Source organism: Mytilus californianus, unplaced genomic scaffold, assembly GCF_021869535.1.
Source record: "Mytilus californianus isolate M0D057914Y unplaced genomic scaffold, xbMytCali1.0.p SCAF_3, whole genome shotgun sequence".
NCBI classification, from domain to species: Eukaryota; Metazoa; Mollusca; class Bivalvia; order Mytilida; family Mytilidae; genus Mytilus; species Mytilus californianus.
The window spans coordinates 110,017,030-110,040,117 of record NW_026262679.1 but is presented as its reverse complement, the minus strand read 5'-3'; the positions used below and the strand labels follow the sequence as shown (position 1 = coordinate 110,040,117).

The following is a 23,088-nucleotide window of genomic DNA, read 5'->3' as shown; positions in this document are numbered from 1 at the left end:
GTCAAAAATTAAACTTTGTTTGATTTAAAAAAAAAATAAATATATGGGGTCCTTTGATATGCTGAATCTAACCATGTATTTAGATTTTTGATTTTTGGGCCCCGTTATCAAATTGGTACACATTGAGAACAAAAGGGTCCAAAATTAAAGTTTGTTTGATTTTATCAAAAATTGAATTCTTTGGATTCTTTGATATGCTGAATCTAACCATGTATTTAGATTTTGGATATTGGTCCATAATCGGTAAATTAAATTTTTTTAAGTTCTTAGACCACATTCATTCTGTGTCAGAAACCTATGCTGTGTCAAATATTTAATCACAATCCAAATTCAGAGCTGTATCAAGCTTGAATGTTGTGTCCATACTTGCCCCAACTGTTCAGGGTTCAACCTCTGCTGTCATATCAAGCTGCGCCCAGCGGAGCATTTTATTCATTATTAGATATATATCAGCAGGGTCATTTTTATACAGTCATCTATTATGTTATGAAGTAAAGTCCTAAACATTATCGTAATTTAACATAAATGAAATGATTTGTATCTGATATAAAATCCTTATTGCATTTCCAAATCTTACAAATGTTCTCCTAGGGAATACTCCTAAAACAAACTTTGCATGAAAGCATCTTTCATTTTTTTCTTACTTAATTTTATAGGATATACAAGTGCATTTACAAGTTCAAATTTTGGACAGGCATGACATAGCAGTTAAGAGGGTTTTCCCTACTTCAGAAGATATCTTATCAGGCAAGATATCTATTACAGTGCCGATCAAGTCAACTGGTGTCTACTGGATAAACAAAGTTCAGGAATATTTTCATGGAAATTATAATTTACAGCTTATGAGAGTTTGTTCTTTTGGTTATAGTGTGGTTGAAAACCCAGAAGATTACAATATTGCTAATTTGAAGTGTGAGATGAAAAAGTTAAAGAAGAAGGCCAGTGATTTGCAAGCATATGTTAAATTTGTAGACAAAGGTAAATGATGTTGTAATTCTGCTCGATTTTTTGAAAACTAAAAAGAAAGAATTTAAATGAATAACCCATCAAATATCAGCAATGTCAAAATATTTGCACGACCCCCTTTGGTAGTTATTGCCCTCACTTGGGATTAAAAACCAGAAATTGTCAGCTGGATAACATTACAAAATTTTAATTAACTGTACTGTTAAATACGGATATGTCTTGTTATTGTCAATAATGATTAATTTTATCAATTTGTTTCAATTTTTGTACACCTGTCTTAAATGAAATGATTAAAATTTTTATATACTTGTGTGTCAAAGTGTTGCTTACAAGGATTTGAAAACTTTGCATAATGATATCTGTTCAAAAGACTTTCATGGATCCTCATGTTTTTGTTACATTGATCATGTTGATACACACCTTCAAATTTTGAAGGCTTAAGTTTCTTTTGCAAATGTAATAATAACTGGATCAGAAAGTAGAATGGAGTGTAGTCAGAGCCTAGTAAGCAAAGCGTAGACACAGGATTTGAATTTAACTCACATTGTGTCCTTCATTAATAAAATTTGATGAACCAATTCAAAGGAACATGTAATTCTTTAAATTTATAATATATAATTGACCTCAGAAAGGTCCCTTTGTTTGATAACTTCAAATTTTGACATTCTCGAGGTACAGTTCACTATTAGTTGAGAATTATCATAAATGTGTGTACCATAACCATCATCAATCAATTTGAATTGATCTTTTATGAAATTGTAACACACATGTCAGATTGATTAAAGAATTAAAGCTTCCTTTTCATTTTGATGATTTTATGTCAATTGCCATGCTTAAATCATTAAAATTTCATCATTTTGTTTAATGTAGAACCATAGTTTTAATTTGCTTTTATTAATTTTATTGAAATTTAGTTGCAACACTCAGATTAATAGCAAAAAGCTACATTTCAATTCAGATGAATTTCAATAGTGTCATTTACTAATTGATGTCGAGTTGTGGGACTTTATTTAAGCAAAATATAATTTGCTATTTGCACAGCTCTGTATTGCTTTGTGTCATTATCTTGGATACTACGACAGATGGAGAGAGATTGCTACATTCTTTAATTTTTAGCATGGTTATTTATACATTTAAATTCAAAAGTCAAAAATTAACGTTTAGTCATATGAACATGTTGAAGCGTTATGTACTAATGAAGTCTTTGTGTTTTTCACCATTTTCATGGTTGGCAAAACAATTATAAAAGATACAATATAACAAGTAACTGAGTGTTCACTGTCACTTGTGTAAGAATATGAGCAATTCCAGATTTGATTAAAAAAATTAAAAAGTTTATGACCATGATGACCTGTTGCAGGAATCAGAAGTTCAGTCCATATATGGAACATAAAATTTATATTTTAGAAACCTTTAATTCAACTTTTTGTATTATTTTGCTTTTTTTAAATCAGTTGTTGTAACTTGAAGTTATTACTTGAAGCATATTACTTTACATCACTTTATATGTTCTTGTGATTAGTGGGATTTTAGAATTCATTTGATTTTATTTTTCTCTCCCAGAACGCTCACAACTTAAGAAGATAGTTACATGTAATCAGTCACAGGCAGGACAGGTGCTTTTCTCTTACTAAGAATAAATTTGTTTTGTTTTTGTTTTTGTTTTGTTTTGTTTCTTTTAATTAAAGGATATTCAGATATTCCAGTTATCAATTTTAATGGTTAATAATATATTTAATTATAGCCTTTATGTGCCAAAATAATTTACATCTGTTCTTTTTTTTACTATTCACTGGAATTTCCTTAACTTCCTTCAAAAAAATATTTTCTTCTGTTTGGTAAATGCATTTGTTTGTTAACTTAACATTTTCAGGGCAAAGAGACAAATTAGAATTGACTGTTTGTTTTACCAAACTATAACATAAAACCTCTCTTAACAAATCATAGAAGATATTATACTTAAATACACTTTTGTTTTTTTTAAATTCCATATGTAATATTATATTTATTAACATTTCCTTTAATGGTCATTACCATTTTTCAGTGAGTTTAAAAAAGATATGATAGGTAATTTGTGAAAATGATAGGGATAGAACAATCAACATTGTGTACTATTTTTATATATAATTTATATTAAACTAGACTGTTACCTACTTGATAAAGAAATGTAAAAATAAAAAGGCTAACAATGTATATGTGTAAGAATTCACTAAGCGAGGATTTTATCATTTTTTTGTGTCAACAGTCTGCTTGTAGCTTTAAAATCATTGTTCTTCTGTTGAAATTTATCGAATCAATTTTATTTTGTAAAAGTAAACATTAAAAACTGTCTTCAATTATATTTCAAATGTTCATACCAGCTGATTTTTTGGAACAAAAAGCATAACCTTGCATACACCTGCTTACTTTGCCTGTTGTGTTCTTGGTTATCTATATAACCAAGTCAATTTTTTCTGTGTCAAAATGTTGATTAAATTTTGTGTTTTTTTTATCATCAGATTCACATGACTGTAACTTAATTCACTTATCATAATTTTAGGAAAGATCATGTGTCAAAAAAGATAAAGATCATGTTACCAGGGTAACAGAATCAAGGACAACTTCAACTACTGCTGTCCAGGTACTACATGTATATGGTGGTATTTTTTTCCTAGTTTTCCAATCAAAGGTCGTGGTTTTCTACAGGCACTCAAGCTCGTGTATATTAACCAGAGGATGTCTCATAATATATGAACAACTTCCTCAAAGTCAAAAACTTTCACAGCGTAGCCCACAGAGATTGTTCCCATCTAAATGATATCTAGTTCTATTTGCTTTGAATGTAATTGTGAAGAAATTCTCAACATTTGAAATATACTGTTGGATATGCCCTGAAGCACAAATCATATCAAAAGTTTGGTTTATAGACAGATTATATAGTTATTGAAATACTGATTAATTGTATGATTAAAATATAGAGAAATATTTGATGCTCAGTAGTTAGGCTTCTTGATTTATTGGCAAACGGCATTTAAAGTTATTTCTGTGTAATTTCTAACAAACCTTATGATTGATGAGCATGATGAGTTCACTGTTATTATTGTAGGATAAATCTATTGAGATGAAAATAAGAAAAGAAGACGGAGCCATCAAAACAGTTGCATTTCAGGTAAATAAGTGTCTCTTTGGAGATTCTACCTATATTTTCCCATTATACCATATGGATTATTTTACTTTCTTATTTCACACAAGAACTTTTTAAATAATTTTTACATGTAGTAATAGCTGTGTTTTTCTCAATTAAACATTAGCTTTACTTTTATTTATTTTTTCACACTTTCAAACTGTTACCATTTTTTGGGGATTTCCCCCTTGAAAGCTCAAAATTAAATTTTAGAAAGAGCAATTTTGTCCAACATTAAAAACAAAACATTCAGTTAACAACAGCTATATAGGTTTGAAAAAGTATAAAAAGCCAACTTACAACATTAGAATGAATTGTATGCCCCCTTTATGGTTTTGTGGAGAACGCAACTTTTGTCGCAGAAAGCTTGACATATGGATAGTGATCCTGCTTCAGCATTAGCTAACTTCTTAAGGTGTAAATGCCCAACTGACAAATTTCACCTGACCTTGACCTCATTTTCATTGTTCAATGGTTTTTATACTACTGCAAAAAATGTTTGCGGTCGTATATTGGTATGACGTTGGCGTCGTCGTTGTTGTTGTTGTCGTCCAAAGACACATCGGTTTTCGCACAATAACTTTAGTTTAAGTAAATGGATCTCTATGAAATTTTACCATAAGGTTCAATACCACAAAAGGAAGGTTTGAATTGATTTTGGGGGTTATGGTACCAACAGTTAAGGAATTAGGGGTCAAAAATAAGTATTTTTGTAACTTCCAGACAATAACTTGTGTTTAAGTGTAGGAATCTCTCTGAAATTGTACCACAAGTTTCCATACCACAAAGGATTGGCTTTTGGGGGTTATGGTTCAAACTGTTTAGGAATTAGGGGCCAAAAAAGGGGGGAAAACAAGGGTTTTCCTGGTTAATGGACAATTTAAAGCAGTGTAAGGGAGGTAATCCAAAAACAAAATTGTACAATGTTGTACAATTTTGGATTACCTCCCTTACACTGCTTTTAAATTATCTATTTCAGACTTTTATGATGTATTTAAATGGGTAATTATGGTTGCAAACTCCATTGGTAATTTGAATTGAGATTATGACCATATCTTGAGGGAATGAATTTTTTTTTTTTTAAAGGGGGGGGGGGGGGGGGGGGGGGGGGGTTAAAAAAGAAATTGTGGGGTGGCAATTTTTTCTCATTTCAGATTTCAGAAATTAAACAAAATTTCTTCTTTTATTTACTTTCACATATAAAAAAGGAGGGATTTTTTGGAGTGGGGGAAGGGGGGTCAATACACAACAGCATAGTGTATTGCACAAAAGCAAAAAAAAAAATGGGTTAATTTTTATTAATTTTTTTTTGGGGGGGGGTGGGGGGGGGGAGGGGGTCAATTCACACTTAGAATTGGTTATATGATTTGAATTTATATTCAGTTTTTTGCTTTTGTGCCTACAGTGTATTGCACAAAAGCAAAAAATTGAATATAAATTCAAATCATATAACCAATTCTAAGTTCTTTGACTACAGTTATTCTGTGTTAGAAACCTATTATGTGTCAAATATTTAATTACAATCCAAATTAAGGCCTGTATCAAGCCTGAATATTGTGTCCATTTTTGACCCAACTGTTCAGGGTTGGACCTCTGCAGCCGTATCCAGCTGCACTGGCGAAGCAATTTATTAGTTAAGTTGTTCGTGTTTTTGTTTATTTTTCAAATACTGTTTGCAATAGGTCTACTATATTTGGTGTATGAAAATATTTTATGATGTACATGTCAGTCAGGCATATTTTATTTGACCTTGACCTGATTTTTACAGTTCATTCATTGCTCGGTGTTAAGTTTTTATTTTTATGCCCCACCTACAATAGTAGAGGGGCATTATGTTTTCTGGTCTGCGCGTCCATTCGTCTGTTCATTCGTCGGTCTGTCCCGCTTCAGGTTAAAGTTTTTGGTCAAGGCAGTTTTTGATGAAATTGAAGTCCAATCAACTTAAAACTTAGTACACATGTTCACTATGATATGATCTTTCTAATTTTAATGCCAAATAATAGTTTTTTCCCCATTTCCACAGTCCACTGAACATTGAAAATGATAATGCAAGTGGGGCATCCGTGTACTATGGACACATTTTTGTTTCATATACTTTAAGCAATAGGTCAACTATATTTGGAATGATTGTAAGGTATACATGTCTGCCTGGCAGGATTCATCTGACCTTGACCTCATTTTCATGGTTCATTGATTAATGTTAAGTTTTCATTGTTAAGTTTAATCTTAGATATGCAAAAGGACAACTATATGTAATTTAAAGAATATTTGGTGTAAGGAATGATTGTAAGGTGTACATGTTTTCCAGTTTTATCTGACCTTTGACCTCATTTTATTTGATTAGGTTAAGTTTATGTGATAGTTGTAGTACAGTTTATATTTAGAACTATTAACATAATATCAATGGTTAGTTGAGAAAGCAGGACATTTCAGCGTATGCACTCTTATTGTAGGATTATAAGAGACATGCATATTGCTCATATAACCACTACTGTAAATTCAGAAATTATTGCGTGCATTTATTATTGCGATTTTTGTAGAATGGACAAAAATGCGAGATTAATTATTGCGAGTTGTACAAAAACTGCACACATTTATATCTGTCAGATATCAGAATGCGAGTTCTTATTTTCTTAGCATTTTCGGGAGGAAACAATTAAATATTTGGTCTTGATTTAGCAAAGGTTGAAATAAAAGTACTTGTATTTTTTATACGACCGCAAACAAATTTTTGTGGTCGAATATTGGTATTACGTTGGCGTTGTCGTCCTCGTCCGAAGACACATTAGTTTTCGCACTCTAACTTTAGTTTAAGTGAATGGATCTCAATGAAATTTTACCATAAGGTTCAATACCACAAAAGGAAGGTGGGGATTGATTTTGGGGGTTATTGTACCAACAGTTAAGGAATTAGGGGCCAAAAAGGGGCCAAAAATAAGCATTTTTGTAACTTCCAGACAATAACTTGTGTGTAAGTGTATGGATCCCTCTGACATTGTACCACAAGGTTCTATATCACAAAGGGAATGCTGGGATTGATTTTGGGGGTATTTGCCTCCAAATTTTAGGAATTAGGGGCCAAAAAGGGGCAAAAAACAAGCATTTTTCTAGTTTCATGACAATAACTTGTGTGTAAGTGTATGAATCTCTCTAACATTGTATCACAAGGTTCCATATCACAAAGGGAATGCTGGGATTGATTTTGGGGGTAATTGCCACAAAATTTTAGGAATTGGGGGCCAAAAAAAGGGACAAAAAACAAGCATTTTTCTAGTTTCTTGACAATAACTTGCGTGTAAGTGTATGGATCTTTATGAAATTGTACTACAAGGTTCCATATCACAAAGGGAAAGCTGGAATTGAGTTTGGGGGTATTTGCCCTAAACGTTTAGGAATTTGGGGCCAAAAAGGGGCAAAAAATAAGCATTTTTCTAGTTTCCAGACAATAACTTGTGTTCAAGTGTATGGATCTCTCTGAAATTGTACTGCAAGGTACCATACCACAAAGGAAAGGCTGGGATTGATTTTGGGGGTAATTCCTTCAAAATTTTAGTAATTAGGGGCCATAAAAGGGCAAAAAAACAAGCATTTTTTCTAGTTTCAGGACAATAACTTGTGTGTAAGTGTATGGATCTTTATGAAATTGTACTGTAAGGTTCCATATCACAAAGGGAAAGCTTGGTTTAAGTTTTGGGGTAATTGCCCTAAACGCTTAGGAATTTGGGGCTAGAAAGGGGCCAAAAAACAAGCATTTTTCTAGTTTCCAGACAATAACTTGTGTTCAAGTGAATGGATCTCTCTGAAATTGTACTGCAAGGTACCATACCACAAAGGGAAAGCTGGGATTGAGTTTGGGGGTGATGAATCATAAGAGGGTTCAAAAAATTGGGGGGGGGAGATTTTTTTTTCATTTTTTTTCTTTAAAATTTTCCATTTTAAATTGGTTATTTCTGATTTATATATAAAAGCAAATAATAATGATATGGTTTGAATAGGTAAATAAAAAATTTTTAAGTTCTTAGACCACTTTCATTCTGTGTCAGAAACCTATGCTGTGTCAAATATTTAATTACAATCCAAATTCAGTGCTGTATCAAGCTTGAATGTTGTGTCCATACTTGCCCCAACTGTTCAGGGTTTCGACCTCTGCGGTCATATCAAGCTGCGCCCCAGCGGAGCATTTTATTAAATTTAAACTTCTTGTTTTCTGATAGGTTGACTAAAATTTTACACCAGAATATTACTCAATCTTTGAAAGGGAACAAAATACATAATGCCCCTAGGTGAGTCCAGGGACTATACTACCGTACTAGGGGCATTACTTTTTTGGTCTGTGGGTCTATCCATTCATCTGTATGTCCTGCTTCAGGTTAAAGTTTTTGGTCAAGGTAGTTTTTGATGAAGTTTAAGTCCAATCATCTTGAAACTTTGCACACATTTTAATGCAAAATTAGAGGTTTGAACCAATTTTCACGGTCGACTGAACATAGAAAATGATGATGCAAGAGGGGCATCGTACTATGGACCCATTCTTGTTATATCTCTTATAATTTACCAGGCTGAATATGAAGGTTTATCATCAGATGAAGATACTACACTCCAACTTACTAGTCAGGCAGGTGGAGGCAAAGAAGATAAAGTTTTAATTTTGGTTGAAAGATTGTCAATGTATGAGGCAGGAGTTCAGAGTGCTAAGTCAGCAGGTGATACCTCTAAACAGAAAAGATATGGTAGAGCCCTTAAGGTACATTATGTATTTTTAGATGAAATGACTGACAAGACCTTCTTTTTATCTTCATGAATTGTCTTATGAAATATATTGACATTTACTGAACTGGTATTGCTTCTTATTTTGGGTTATTTTTGTAGAAAAAACTAAATATAAAGAAAAAACCATTACACAGGTATTGAAATACTGTTATACCCTTATCTATCTGTCTGCTGCATTTTTGTTCATCAGTCAGTGTGTCTTATTAAATGTCATCACATTTTTCGCAGGAACTAACTATCAAGGCTTTCTCCAATCTGGGAATCAAGGTTCATATGAGCGAGTTAATCTGTGTGCTACAGGTTCAAATTCATCACTTAACAACTTCTGGTTTAAAGTCATATGAAACGAGTGACCGGTAAAAAAAATCCAATTCTTGAACCAATGCATACATATATCATGAACTTGTCTTCTGTGCATGATTTTATCATTTTTTTCACATACATTTCGTAAAATCGTCAAAAATATTTCAATGTATAAGTGTTGTTGTAAAAATATGGCAGCTAATTAATGGTCGTGTTTTGAAGCCGAAGTTTAACGATTGACACCTATTTGTAAACAATCAACAAAGAAGCACGGATATTCAGGTAAGCACGTGTATAACAGGTACAATAAGATATGGTTTATCTTGATGACGGAGCGATGTTTACGTTTCATTTTCCATTCACACTTGTGTATTGCGATCACAGGATTTTTTACATAAAGTCCTGCTGAGGTAACTGCATACGCAAAACATGTCTTAGAATAGTTTGCTGGAAGCAAGCAATTAAACAAAGTAAACCTTCTAAATTTTGACAAATTAGAGAAATTTCTTGAGAAAAAGGTATATGTACATAAGTTTTATAATAATTGCTAGCCATTTAGTAATAAAAAACACTAGAACACACCCGCAAAATCGCGGGCATTTATATTTTAGAGCATATGTAAATTTTTGCAGGATAATTTTTTATAAAATAATTTATAACTGGTCAATTTCAGGAAAGGTATCAAAAGTCATAGGTACTTGGGGACAGGACAATTTTTTTTTTGCCCTCCCCCTTTTTTCCAAAGATCGATTTTTTTTTTGGGGTTTTCTGTTTTTTCTGTATACTATGAACATACATATACTATAAATACTATCATGAAACGGTCAGTGATATATTTTATCATATACATATATAATAGCTTATCTATGATTATATAGAGACTCTCTATATAATATATCAGTGACCGCCATAGATAGTAAACTATTGGAATTGATAATATATAGCAAATGCACTTTATTTGTAGTACATGTATATGTATGATCATAGTATACAGAAAAACGTGAAAAATTATTCATCTGTCCCCAAGTACTTGTAAAAAAATTTATGTAATTTTAAAATAGTCCTAAAAGGAAGTCCTTTTCTCAAACATGTCAAAGGTCAGTCTGATGAAGGAAACAATATCCGGACGCCTTTTTTTTCCATTTTCCTCCCAAAATAACCAAAACTGAATAATCATAAGCAAGGATGATACATGCGACTATGCATTCTACCTAAAGGACACAGAGGCATGATGATTAATTTATTGTGGAAGAAAGAGAAGCGACACACAAAATGAGGTCTTCTCATTTAATAGTATAGATAATGCATATTTTTTTTTAATTTGAAGTTTCATATGATTTGACAAACACTTTTACATTGTACTCATATAGCCAAGTGGCAAATTGATTTTGATATGGTTTTGGCAGTTAACTACATACAGGCAAGTAATATTCCTTTACATTTCATGTTTATTTTGGTTTTTTACAATATGTTTTTCCCTGATATTTACAGACAATACAAGATTTACTACAGCAGACGCATCAAGGAAAGTTAGTTGATGAAAGTGATATACCACCTAGAATACCTGTTGATGAGCCAAAGAAACAAAGACCAGGTATAACCACACTAGATCAATGTTACGTTAAATGAAACCGTAATAAGAATTTTGTTACAGTCCTACAATATTTTATAAAGTTTTCTACCAGTCTCACAGGACATGGATTCACAAGTTATCAATGTTGGAATGTCCCCAAACATCATACCAAAAGAAAGAAAGAAGTTCAATCAGATTTTTTATACACACATCACAATTTCATTTCAACTGAACATTTTTAATATTGATTATTCTGATGATCTAATTGTTAAAAAGTGTTAGGCCAGTCATTCCAGATGTATTTCCCTTTGTTGATGGTTATCTTTGTTAAAACTTTTACAAATAAACAAATTTTACATAAAGGGATAAATTCTGGACAGTCTTGCAAACAAAAAAATTATAATTTTTATATGAGAAGCCTGCTTTTCATATGTTTTGTAAATTTTTTTTGTTTAAACCAGATAAAAAGGAAGAGTTCTTGAGATAAATCTTGGAATAAAGATTGCAGTAGGTTTATTTACTAACATTGATGACATGTATATTTCAATTGTTTATTTAACAGAAGGGGCAACAAAGCAAAGTGAAATACAACCAACTGTCAAGCCTACTACAAAATCACACAGTGAACAACCAAGTACATCACCTTCTTCACAACAAACCCTAGAATTGAACAATGAACCAACATCACCATCACATGGTATTTATTCTAGATCTCGTAAATGGGTCAATGGTTTCAAAACACAGTTGACATACATTCTCATTATTAGGGCCCCGCCGATTGCCGCCCTATAGTGATCAGTCTGTCCGTCTGTCCGTCCATCCATCCGTCTGTAACAATTCGTGTCCGCTCTATATCTAGAGAACTGTTATGATTTCAAAGTTTATACTTGATATGTATATAAACAAACACCAGAGGGTGTGTCATAATTTATGTACAACTTCCTAGGTCAAAGGTCAAGGTCAAAAACTTTGGTTTCATTTGACAACCCCATGTCCAATGATAAAGATACAAATTTTTTACCACACATTATTCACAGCGGGGCCCACAGAGATGGCTCCCATCTCAATGATATCTAGTTTTTTCAGGGTTTGTCTATATTCATCTGAATATTGTTGAAGTCATATTAAAAATTTTTTATAACATTCCTAATTTCGGTGTTTATAAGATTAATAAGATAAAACATACAGTTCCATGCATCAGAAATCACTTTAAATGGTAAAACTTTATTCATATTACGAGTTAATCCTTAGTCAAAATGATTTTGTATAACCTGTTTTTTTCAAAAATTATTCTAAAAAACCTTCAAAATTTAGTGACTGCAATAATTCTTGCAAATTAGGAGACTTACAATTATGGTGTCTGTATTTTAGAAATAGAAACAGAGCAGATGATAGAAACAAAAAGAGATCAGTACAAAACAACAACTCTGCAGCCAAAGCAGTCTGGGGATATTAACACAGCTATAAGTAATGTACAGACAGCCAAGGTATAAAATAATTTGATATCAGTATATGACTTTTAGCAAAAGAAAACAAATGTAATTCCTAATTGATAGTATGTTTATGTCTTAAAATGAGCATTTCTTGCTAATAACTTGAATTAATAAACAGTATCTGAGATGTTCTTCCCATGACCCAAAAGTGTGCTTTCCTCATCACTCATTTTCTGTTCAGTTTTACAAAAATCTGAAAGTATTGAGCTAAAAAATTCAATCCAACTTTGCATTGACCATTCCTTGGGTACATATATGGCCACTGTAGCTTAAAAAAGAACATATGGGCATAATGCAGACAGGAGGGCGGACTATAGAGTGGGATAAGCAAGAAAAAGAGGGGGGGGGTAAAAGGTGGTTTGTTCACTTTCTGCCATGTTTGGTATTGATATTGTAGTGGGCACTATTTTTATGAAACTACTGGGCCAAATTTAACCAAACTTGGCCACAATCATCATTGTGAAATTTAGTTCAATAAATGTATCCAATGACCTGGCCAACCAACTAATTATAAGATTGCCACAATGGCTAAAAATAGAAAATATAGGTAAAATGTAGATTTCGGCTTATATCTCTGAAACCAAGGCGTTATTAAAGGACAAATCTGACATGGTTTAATATTGTTCAACAGGTCATGATCTATATGCCCTGAAATATTCAGACAAATCAGACAACCCCTTGTTGGGTTGCTGCCCCTGAATTGGTAATTTTAAGTAAATGTTGCAGTTTTTGGTTATTATCTTGAATATTATTATAGATATAGATAAACTATAAACAGCCTGACCATGCCTGCAAACCAACATGGCTAAAAATATAACATATGGGAAAATGCAGTTTTTGACTTTAATCTCTTAAACATCAATTGTAAATAAAATTATCATGTGAGTGACACAGGCTCCTTGGAGCCTCTAGTTTACTTTCAAAGTTGTATTCTAGTGGTATCTATTTAGTATATATTTTCCGTACACTATTACTGTATTTATTTTTTCATACGTGGTTATTCAAACTTCCAGTTTGCTCATTAACATATACAAGTTTCTAAATTGTCTTTTGGATTTTAATTTATTTTAACACCAGTGAAGTGAAGTGAAGTGTTCTAGAATTATTTCAAGCAGTTTTAACTTCTACATGAAGATAGAAAACAGGTTTTTCCATGAAAATACCGCAAACAACCACACAGGATTTGAAATTACTGGAGTTTCATTAGACATTTCCTAATAATAATAAAAAGGTTTTTTTTCCTGATATTTCATGATGAGAAAGGATACAATTGAGGACAATGTACCTGTGCGAACTATACAAATTTAATATCAATGTTTATATACAGGTGTGACTAGCAGTAATAGAAATAAAGGATAATTTTAATCTTTACAGATTCCATCACAAATGAGTGGTCATGGTTCTCCTCAGGACAGGAAACCAGTTCCTAAAATAGCTGATCAAGTAGGCTTTGGAGGGGAGAAAATGAGTACTGGTAAAAGGCCTGACAGAAAATTTGAGGATTCTCCATATATTCAGGTATGTTTAGGTGCATATTGTTAAACATCATGTAAATGGCATGACACAAAAAAAATATTCTTTTTTTTTCTGCCAGCCTCTTATAAGCTCAGTGTTCTGAATGAAATGTGAGCTTTAGCCATCACTGGGTGTCCGATGTCGTCTTCAATTTGGTGTAAACTATTTCAATCAACTTCTTCTCTGAAACTACAGCTATACCAATTCCAACCAAAGTTCCGCTGAATGATCCTTATGGAATCTAGAATATAGTATGTGTTTTATTTTCTGTTTCGTAAAAAAACATGGCCGACATGGCTAACAATAGAACATCGGGGGTAAAATGCCGTTATTGGCTTATATCTCAAAAACTAAAGCATGAAGAGCAAATCTGAAATCGGGTAAACATGTTCAGGAGGTTAAGTTCTATCAGCCCTGGAATTTTTAGATGAATCTAACAACCCATTGTTGGGTTGCTGCCAGTAAATTGGTAATTTTAAGGAAATTTAAGTTTTGGGTTATTAACTTGAATATTATTACAGATAAGCAAACAACAAAAATTTTCATCAAAGTAAGATTGATTAATAATGTTACGTGGACAAAATTGTCAATTGACCCCTAAAGGAGTTATTGCCCTTTAAATACAATTTTACACAATTTGTTTATCATGTTTTCTAACTTTAAAAAATATGGAAGAATTAAAAGTTTCGAACTGTTTGACAAATTCCATTTCCATTTATGTTATCTCTATCCTTTATTTCATAAGGGGTACAGTAATATATATTAAACTATATCTGAAATTTTGAATACCAAAAACAATTTTACATTTTATTATGACAGATTGTTATTCTTGTAATAGATTTTAATGCATTCATTTCATCAATTTTGTCATGTAGTAAATAAATAATAACAAAATATAAAACCTTATCATTTTTAAATTGTCAAGTGCATAGTTTTTTATAGTTCAAGAGGGATTATCTCTTTCAGGAGGATTCCTTGAGAATAGATATAAGTGACAGCGAAGGGGACACTAGTGAAGCTTCGGTAAGATATCAGTAATATAAGTAATATGCATGCTATTTTATAGATTCATCACAAGCCTATAATATGTAGAACAATTAAAAGGCCTCTGATTTGCTTTTTTATTGACATTTTAAATCCGTGGATTTTCTTTAGTGTAATAAAATCATAAATCTTTTACCTATGCATGTTTGTATTCATATGTTTAATAAGATATTCATTGTCATTAAATCTGAGATTAATTGTCTGAAATCACTTACGTATAAGTGAATAGATGTATATGAAATTTAACTATAAGGGTTATGGTCCCAACTGTTTCGAATTAACGTTTTTCTTGTTTCCCGCCAGTAACTTGTGTGTAAGTGTCTGGATCTCTGTCAAATTGTACCACAAAGTTCCAAACCACAAAGTGAACATTTGGGGTTATGGCCCTAAAGTTCAGGATTTAGGGGCAAAATGGGGAAAAACAAGTTTTTTTTTCTGGTTTCTGGACAATTAAGTATTAGTCGATGGATCTCTCTGAAATCATATCAAAAGGTTCTGTACCACACACAGTAGGTTGGGGTAGATTGTGGGGGTTATGATTTCAACCATTTAGAAACTAAATGCCAAATAGGGGCCAAAAACCTTTCCTATAATGGCTAAGCTGGTTTAACATAGATTATTTCTGATATATAGTGTAACGGTATGTCTCTTCCCTGAAATGGAACTTGTTTCCTCTAAAATTGTGTGTTTAAATTGTCCTGATAATTGACCTTTCATATTATATATTTCTTGTATAACTATGTTAAATCATTGTTTACTCTAAAACTTTTTATTATTCTGTCCTATGTTTTTACATTTGGAACAATTCTGAAATGTTTATTCCATGACGTACAATGACGTCAGTTCCGGTTTTAGTAATTAATTTTCCTAAATGGTAAATGGTAAACCAAATCCGTAAATTGGATTACCTAAGTATAAATACGGTGGAGAATACAGATAAGTCTTAAGCAAGACTTTACCCTGGTCAAGTAACACTCGCTAATACCAAGCGATTTTGATATACGTACAGATACCATGTGGGTTTGTTAGTTCCTTTACAAAAAGCATTTTGGGAATACTTCCTGAGAGAAACTTTATCTTTTGACATTGAATTTGATTTACCATTTGCCACTTACCAAACTACAATAAGTTAACTTTCTTGGTATATTTTTCCTCTATCCATTTTCTTTTATTCACGATAATCTAAGGTTTATAAAGTATTTATCTGTTACACTAGAATACTGTTAAAATATTTAATATTTATATGTATTGTTGATATTTAATGCATCTTAAAGTTAATACAAGATTATTTTTATTTAACGAGTCTGTTATTCTTACAAACATTGAGAATTACCATACAAAAACCTTTACTCCAATCTACCGTTTTATATCCGAGTCATTACCTTACCAGAAGAACCAACCTTAACTGTGTGTATAAAGAATACCAGAGTACCACATAGAAACACATTACCAGAGTACCACTCTACCAAAAAAGGTTGACCAAATATAACTTATATTTTATTGAACAAGAGTGTTGTCATACACTACAATCATTCAGATGTCTGCACTTATTAAATGGCTCTTCAGACAGCAGTAAATTTATTTCCATTAAGTTGGGAAAAAGTTAATGTCTTGGGGAATGATAAACTTGCCATTGCCCTCGAACTCATAGCCAGTCAATAAGTGTATGTTATATAATTCTTCAAATTTCCTTCTTCAAATTTCATCAATGGATACAGTTAATTTTTGTTCATTATTTAATAATTTGATATTAAAACTGTGTGATATTTGCATTTTTATTGTTTTAATAGTTGCCAACAATGAACATTGTGAAAAAGATGAAAAGGGTTGAAACAGGTATAGTAAATGGCTGGTTGCACCAACATGAATTCAACTCCTACACAGTTTTCAACCCTGATCTCTAAAACTTTACAGACAAATTTTCCTTATTGTTGAAATTTTGCACTTGCTATTATAGAATTAATATAAAATAAATTAATAAACTGTGTATTTTTATGCATGACTTCTGGGCATTGTGTGTATGGTCTGTCCGTTCATTTGTCTGTCCCACTTCAGGATAACGTTCTTGGTCAAGGCAGTTTTTGATGAAGTTGAAGCTCCATCAACTTGAAATTTATGATGCATGTTCCTTTTGATATGATCATTCAAATTGCAATGCCAAATTAGAGTTTTGACACAATTTCATAGTCCACTGAACATAGAAAATGATAGTGTGAGTGGGGCATCTGTGTACTACGGAGACATTATTGTTTTTTTAATGATTTCTTACAATTTTCAATTCAACACATAAACCGCCAAATTTGAACTTCACTGTTAAATTTCATATGTAATATTGTCCTGAAGAAGCCATGCTTGTTGGCGAAACATGTCGACCAGAATAAACTTTTACCATGTGGTAATTGATGTGTGTTGTTGTCTTTATTATCGTTTCATTTTACTTATCTTGTGAAAGACAACTGTGGATACCTTTTGGTATCCACCCACTTTTAACCAACCACACAATTACCATTTCAGGTGTTGGTTCACCTTGTTGAAGGATGTTTGCTTCTCAGTTTCAAAATATCAAGCTTTTCATAACACTAGTATATATTGATAGGGTATTAATAAAGGAACCAAAAGAGCCAAAAATAAATATAGGTCAATGTGCTTGTTCTGAAATAATAGCCATTGAAAATTTGGCGGGGAAATGTTCTCTCTTGATTTTTCATAGCTTTATCATTGACAAGTTTTAAGTTCTCAAAACCTATTAAAAAATATCAAAAGATTTTATAAGACTTTTATAGATGGCTTATAATTATACATGTAAAAGATTTATTTTAAAAGAAAATGGGGGTCAATGCTCAAAATTTTTTAAGGCATTCAAATGGATATAATCAGATGATTCCGAAAATTTGACAAAAATTCCTAAACATGACAAGCGAACATCCTTAAGTTCAATTTTCAATTAAATACAAAACTTTAATGGTTACCTGCTTGTCTTTCAAAAAAACAGTTTCAAAAATATTAAGTAAAATATCATATTCATACAATTAGTGACACAACAAAGTATGTTAACAATTTTTTTAGTGAAAGAAGATGTCATTATTTTATATTTAAATTTATAATTTTGGAAACAAATGGCATAAAAAAAAACACAATAGAAAAATACTTCTTTGAAGTCCATTTAGTTGGTTAACACAACTATAATCTTTTACAGGTTGTAACCTGCTGACCTTGGAAGAGAAGAAGAAATTGAGACATGATGCAAGTATACTTAAATTTACATTTAGCTTATATTCTTTAATTACTGTCATAAGTTCATGACTGAATAAATACATTAGATTATGTTTCACAAAAATCCAGTAGTTTGATTGGTTAACAGCAATTGTATGTCATTCTTAAATTAACCTTCTTTTCAAAATGAAATGTAACATTTATGATGACATGTGCTTCCTCAAAAAGTGCCCACCCACACTTTAAAAAAGTGGGAGTATACTGCTTTACCTCTGTCAGTCCATCTATCCACCCATGAATATTTTTTGTCAAAGTGGGGTTATACTTCATTACTTCTCTCTGTCTCACTGTCAGTCCATCCATCCGTCAGTCCGTCTGTAGTACCATGAATATTTTTTGTCGCATCTTTCTCAGGAACTATATTACAAGGATTTCTGAAATTTGGTTTCAGAGTTGATATGTTTCTGCTATGATGTGTGATGCGTTTTCAGATCCTATATATAAGTCAGTTATGCCATGTGATGCTTTCCAGATTCATCACTAAACCATTTCCTGTTTACTGAACACTTACATAACTTTACACATTTGTAGCCAAGTTGAAAAATTTCTTGATATTTTTCACAAGTACTACATCACAAGGATTTCTGGAATTTGGTTTCAAGTTTTATGTATAAAGTCAGTTGTACCATGTGATGCATTTGCACATCCATCACTCAACAACTTCCTGTTTAGCGAAGTGGGTGAGGGTATTATCAGTGAGCAGTTCCCTCTAAGTTTTACTTCTGTCTATATGTATATTCCAAAAATTGGTTTTCTTTGTCTAACTCTACTTTGCCTAAACTATGTGTATAATTTTCATCTTAGTTGTAGATCCATTTGTGGACTTGGATTGTTGTCCACAACTTGTTGGGGTTGCTCTCTCTATGACACATGTTTGTGGGTTTCCTTCTTCTTTAATATTACAAACAAAAAATGTGGTTTCATTCTATACCCAGCATTATTTTATTTATGCTTAAAGCCTTTTAATTAATTTTTATTTCCAGATGGCAAAGGATTTTGTCCCAGGGAAACCTGGATTGATTTCAAAAGAATTTATGGTCCTGAATAAGGATTCAATTTATTCAAGATATTTTGACAGTTCCACCACAATTAAGGCAAGTATTTTAGGTTAATCAGAATAAACTGACTTTCCAATAGAATAACTTTCATAAATTTGAATTATAAAATAACTTCATTTTCTGTCTAACATATGTATGGTTAATAAGTTAAGTTTACAGTAGTTAAGCTCAAAGTTATGCAGTGTATATTGTTTTCCAATGTACTCCAAACTGTGACAGAGAGAATGATAATGCCTTTAGACACCTAGTATTACTTAATAGTACTGTCATGATACATTGATATCTAATGATACCTGCCTAATGAATTGCGAAGAGAAAGATTTTTATACTTGGTCACTACCTTGACAATGATGAGTTGTGATGTGTATACACTATTCAAATTTGTTGAGCACCAACAACCTTTTTTGTGTATACTTTGAAGTATGGGTGTTAAGTATGCTGATTTGCACTCAAACCACTTCTTCTTTATATTAAATTAGCATTTCTTACTGTTCATTCTTGTTATGTTTTAACAAATGATAATGTTGATTATATATTTATATATTACAGGGTCTTTACAATTGGATAGTGGCAACAATTCCTTATGAAATGTTGCCAGCTAAGTTCATCCTAAAATGTTTACAATCATGCAAGGAGGTGGACTGTTGCCACGCTTTTCCAATATCAACAGTGATGGACAGAGATGTATTTTTACGCTCCGTCCCAACAAAGTTAATGATCTCTCCAATTGTAAGTTTACGATAAGCAAACATGAAAACTTGATACATTATTTTCTGTACAACCAAAACAGACAGAATATGTTCCATTACTGTCGCATTTATTCAATTTCTAGCACATACAAATAGGAATAAAAAGTTTCCTTTGTCAAAACCTTGCCGGTTGGAAGCTAACTGCCATAATAAATAAAAAAATGCAAATGGGAAAATCAGCATTGTGATAGAGGTACAAAAATAATACAAAATTGATTTTTATTGACAATCACAGTCACTGATTTATAAATTCTGACTCAAGGCAACATCAACTGAAACTGAAAAAGATTTTCTTTTTTTCTTTCTAAAATCTATCTTATCTTATTTTATCTTATAGACATCTACATATCAGGTTAAAAATTACAGCCAATTTCACTGAGTGTGTAGCTAAAGGTAATATCTTCGGTTAGCTTGCTTGCTAGCTGAACTGTGAAGTCATTATAAGGTAAGGTATACTACCCTCCTTTCTGAGTAGCTTTTTCCTACAGACAGATAGATTGGTTATCTGTTGGACTAGTCTATTCTTAAAGGAGGGCAGTTTACCTTACCTAATAATGACTTCCTGGTTCAGCTAGCTTGTGGTGGAAATGTGATTGTCTGACCATAACCAAAGATATTAACTTTAGCTACACATTCAGTGAAATTGGCTGTAATTTTTAACCTGATATGTAGATGTCTATAAGATGAAATAAGATAAGATAGATTTTATTTCCAATAGAGGACCCATTATAGGCATAGTCAGTACATTGATTTTGTTTATATCACACAATTGCAATAGACAATACAATGTCTATATTAAATATGTAGTCACTAATTGCATCCAGTATAAAAGAAAATGTACACTTCATTTGTGTAAAAGGCAAACTTCAATGACAGATAAGCATCTTGAAATAATATTTTATGATTTCTTTTTTGGCTTTTAAGTTCATGTATTTACTTTTGCAGTGTGACAATCCTGAAACTACCTTTACCTGTTATGATGAGGTGTATTTCAGTTATGGAGACCTTTAAGGAACAGGACCAGTAAATGAAAGCAGACTAATGTGTATTTAAATTAAAGAAAACATTGTAAAATATTGCAAGAATAATTTTTTTATTGATTTATACATGTACTTGGAAGTGTAAAAGTTTTGATGTAATAATGTTCATAATTGTCAGATCTTTTTTGAAAAAAAACATCTATAATGGTTTCATTCCATATAAAAACTGACATGGTTGTCAATAAGTAAGGTTGTTTCTATTACAAAAAAACCCTGATAGTTACAAATTGTTGAACACTTTTTTGCATATGTAATTTTCATTGATATTTTGGTTTTATCAAACTGATGGTTTTGGTTTTATCAAACTGATGGTTTTGGTATTTTAACGCTATAAAATGAGGTCACAATTACCTAAAAGCTTTTGCCATTACTTTGCTTCCATCTTCCTCAACCAACAAGAACCAAACTTAAGTTAAATGATCCTTGAGTATCTAGAATATAGTTTGTGTTTTATTTTCTGTTTCATCAAAAAACATGGAAGCCATGGCTAAAAATAGATCACTGGGTAAAATGCTGTTCAAAATTTATCTGTTCATGAAATTTAAAGACCAATTTGACAACCCGTTGTTGGGTTTATATAATAAATTTCTTAGTTTTCAATTGTCTGAGTATTTTTTTAGATTAAGAGAAACTGTAAACAGTGAAAATTCATAAGGGTTCAGTGGAACCAAGTGTCTCACCTACTTTTGATGTTTGTGGCAGGCTCAAAAAATTTGGAAAAATGTAGGATCACTAGGTCTCGCTGCAGGCTTGATAAAGATGTAATCCTCAAATAAGTGAATGACAAAAATATATCTTTTATAAGAGTTAGGCCAAATACAAATATATGTGTGGTTACAGTTACCCTACCTTCCGTACTTTTTAGTCTGAACAATAAAGCCTACCCAAAAGAAAATTTTTTGTCATTAGTTCAGCACAGATATAGTCAGAATGTTGCTCCTATACACATAATGTAAAAAAAAAACAACTTAAAATTGAAATAAAATTACTAACTACCTACCCTTAATTTTTTTTTACTGAAACTTCACATACTTTTCTATTGCTTTTTATATATGATTTGTACATTTTTAGCTCACCTGGCCCAATGGGCCAAGTGAGCTTTTCTCATCACTTGGCGTTTGTCGTTGTCCGGCGTCCATCATCCGTTAACCTTTACAAAAATCTTTTCCTCTAAAATTATTGGGCCAAGTTTAACCAAATTTTGCCACAATCATCATTGGGGTATCTAGTTTAAAAAACGTGTCCGATGACCCGGCCAACCAACCAAGTTGGCAGCCATGACTAAAAATAGAACATAGGGGTAAAATGTAGATTTTGGCTTATATCTCTGAAACCAAAGCTAATATGACCTAAACAAAAAGCAAAGATAATCATTGATGACTAGGTGTGCAATTCAGGCTCTTTGAACAAAGAGTTATCAATAGATTTATGGCCAAGTTTATGTGATGATCAGCCAAAAAATAACATTATTTTTGTCTTATACACAAATCTTATCCATAATAAATATCTTGTGTTCTTATGTTTTTTTTTAATACTGTATCATGTTGTCATGGAAATAGACAGAAATATGTGAAACAAAAGACTGTGTGCTTGTATAAGCAGCTCATAAAACACTGATAATTTGTACACTTTGTGAAAATGATAATGTTTACAACATTACAAATTGTATACAACAAATAAACACAATGATGTACAGTTCTGCTTTTAAATTTTATAAATGGACAAAATAAAACTTCAAATGATTTAATGTGTTTTACAATAAATCACACTTTGTATTTGAACAACTTTATATCTGAAAGTAGCTTCACAGGGTTAATTCCCTTTTTTCAATTTAACACTTGTACACTTTATCTTTAAATTACCCAGAAATACCACACTAACAGTAATAAAACATGAATGATTTTCTTGCATTTGTTATATCATATGCTTGATAAGGATACCTGCTTCTTGTGCAACTTCTGCAACTATTAGATAATCAGTATAAGTGTGTGTTCAGACTCCAAAAGTTTGTCTGCACAATATAGCTTGTTATTATCTCTGTTTGGGATTTGGTATGGAATATGTTTAAAAGATTTGAAAAACATTAATTTTTCTGAAAATCTGTCTTGTCATTACGTTTGGATATCTGTCAATACCTTAAT

At 31.7% G+C, this 23,088-nt stretch overlaps 1 protein-coding gene across 4 annotated transcripts; it reads left to right on the top strand.

Annotated features, from left to right (window-relative positions):
• Nucleotides 1–659: 659 nt before the first annotated feature.
• On the top strand, nt 660–22,690 carry LOC127735779 (coiled-coil and C2 domain-containing protein 1-like). 4 transcript variants are annotated; one of them, XM_052246093.1, is made up of 14 exons: nt 660–978; nt 3,506–3,586; nt 4,052–4,114; nt 8,713–8,873; nt 10,694–10,796; nt 11,338–11,472; nt 12,147–12,262; nt 13,643–13,786; nt 14,750–14,806; nt 16,618–16,663; nt 18,024–18,070; nt 19,084–19,194; nt 19,708–19,887; nt 20,853–22,690. In XM_052246093.1, the coding sequence occupies exons 4-14, from the start codon at nt 8,796–8,798 to the stop codon at nt 20,916–20,918; spliced, it is 1,083 nt and encodes a 360-aa protein (XP_052102053.1). In that variant the 5' UTR covers nt 660–978; nt 3,506–3,586; nt 4,052–4,114; nt 8,713–8,795; the 3' UTR covers nt 20,919–22,690. The 4 variants fall into 4 exon arrangements, with proteins under 4 accessions (XP_052102053.1, XP_052102051.1, XP_052102052.1 ...); XM_052246091.1 differs by having other exon boundaries at nt 8,688–8,873; XM_052246092.1 differs by lacking the exon at nt 11,338–11,472 and having other exon boundaries at nt 8,688–8,873.
• The last annotated feature ends 398 nt before the right edge of the window (nt 22,691–23,088 follow it).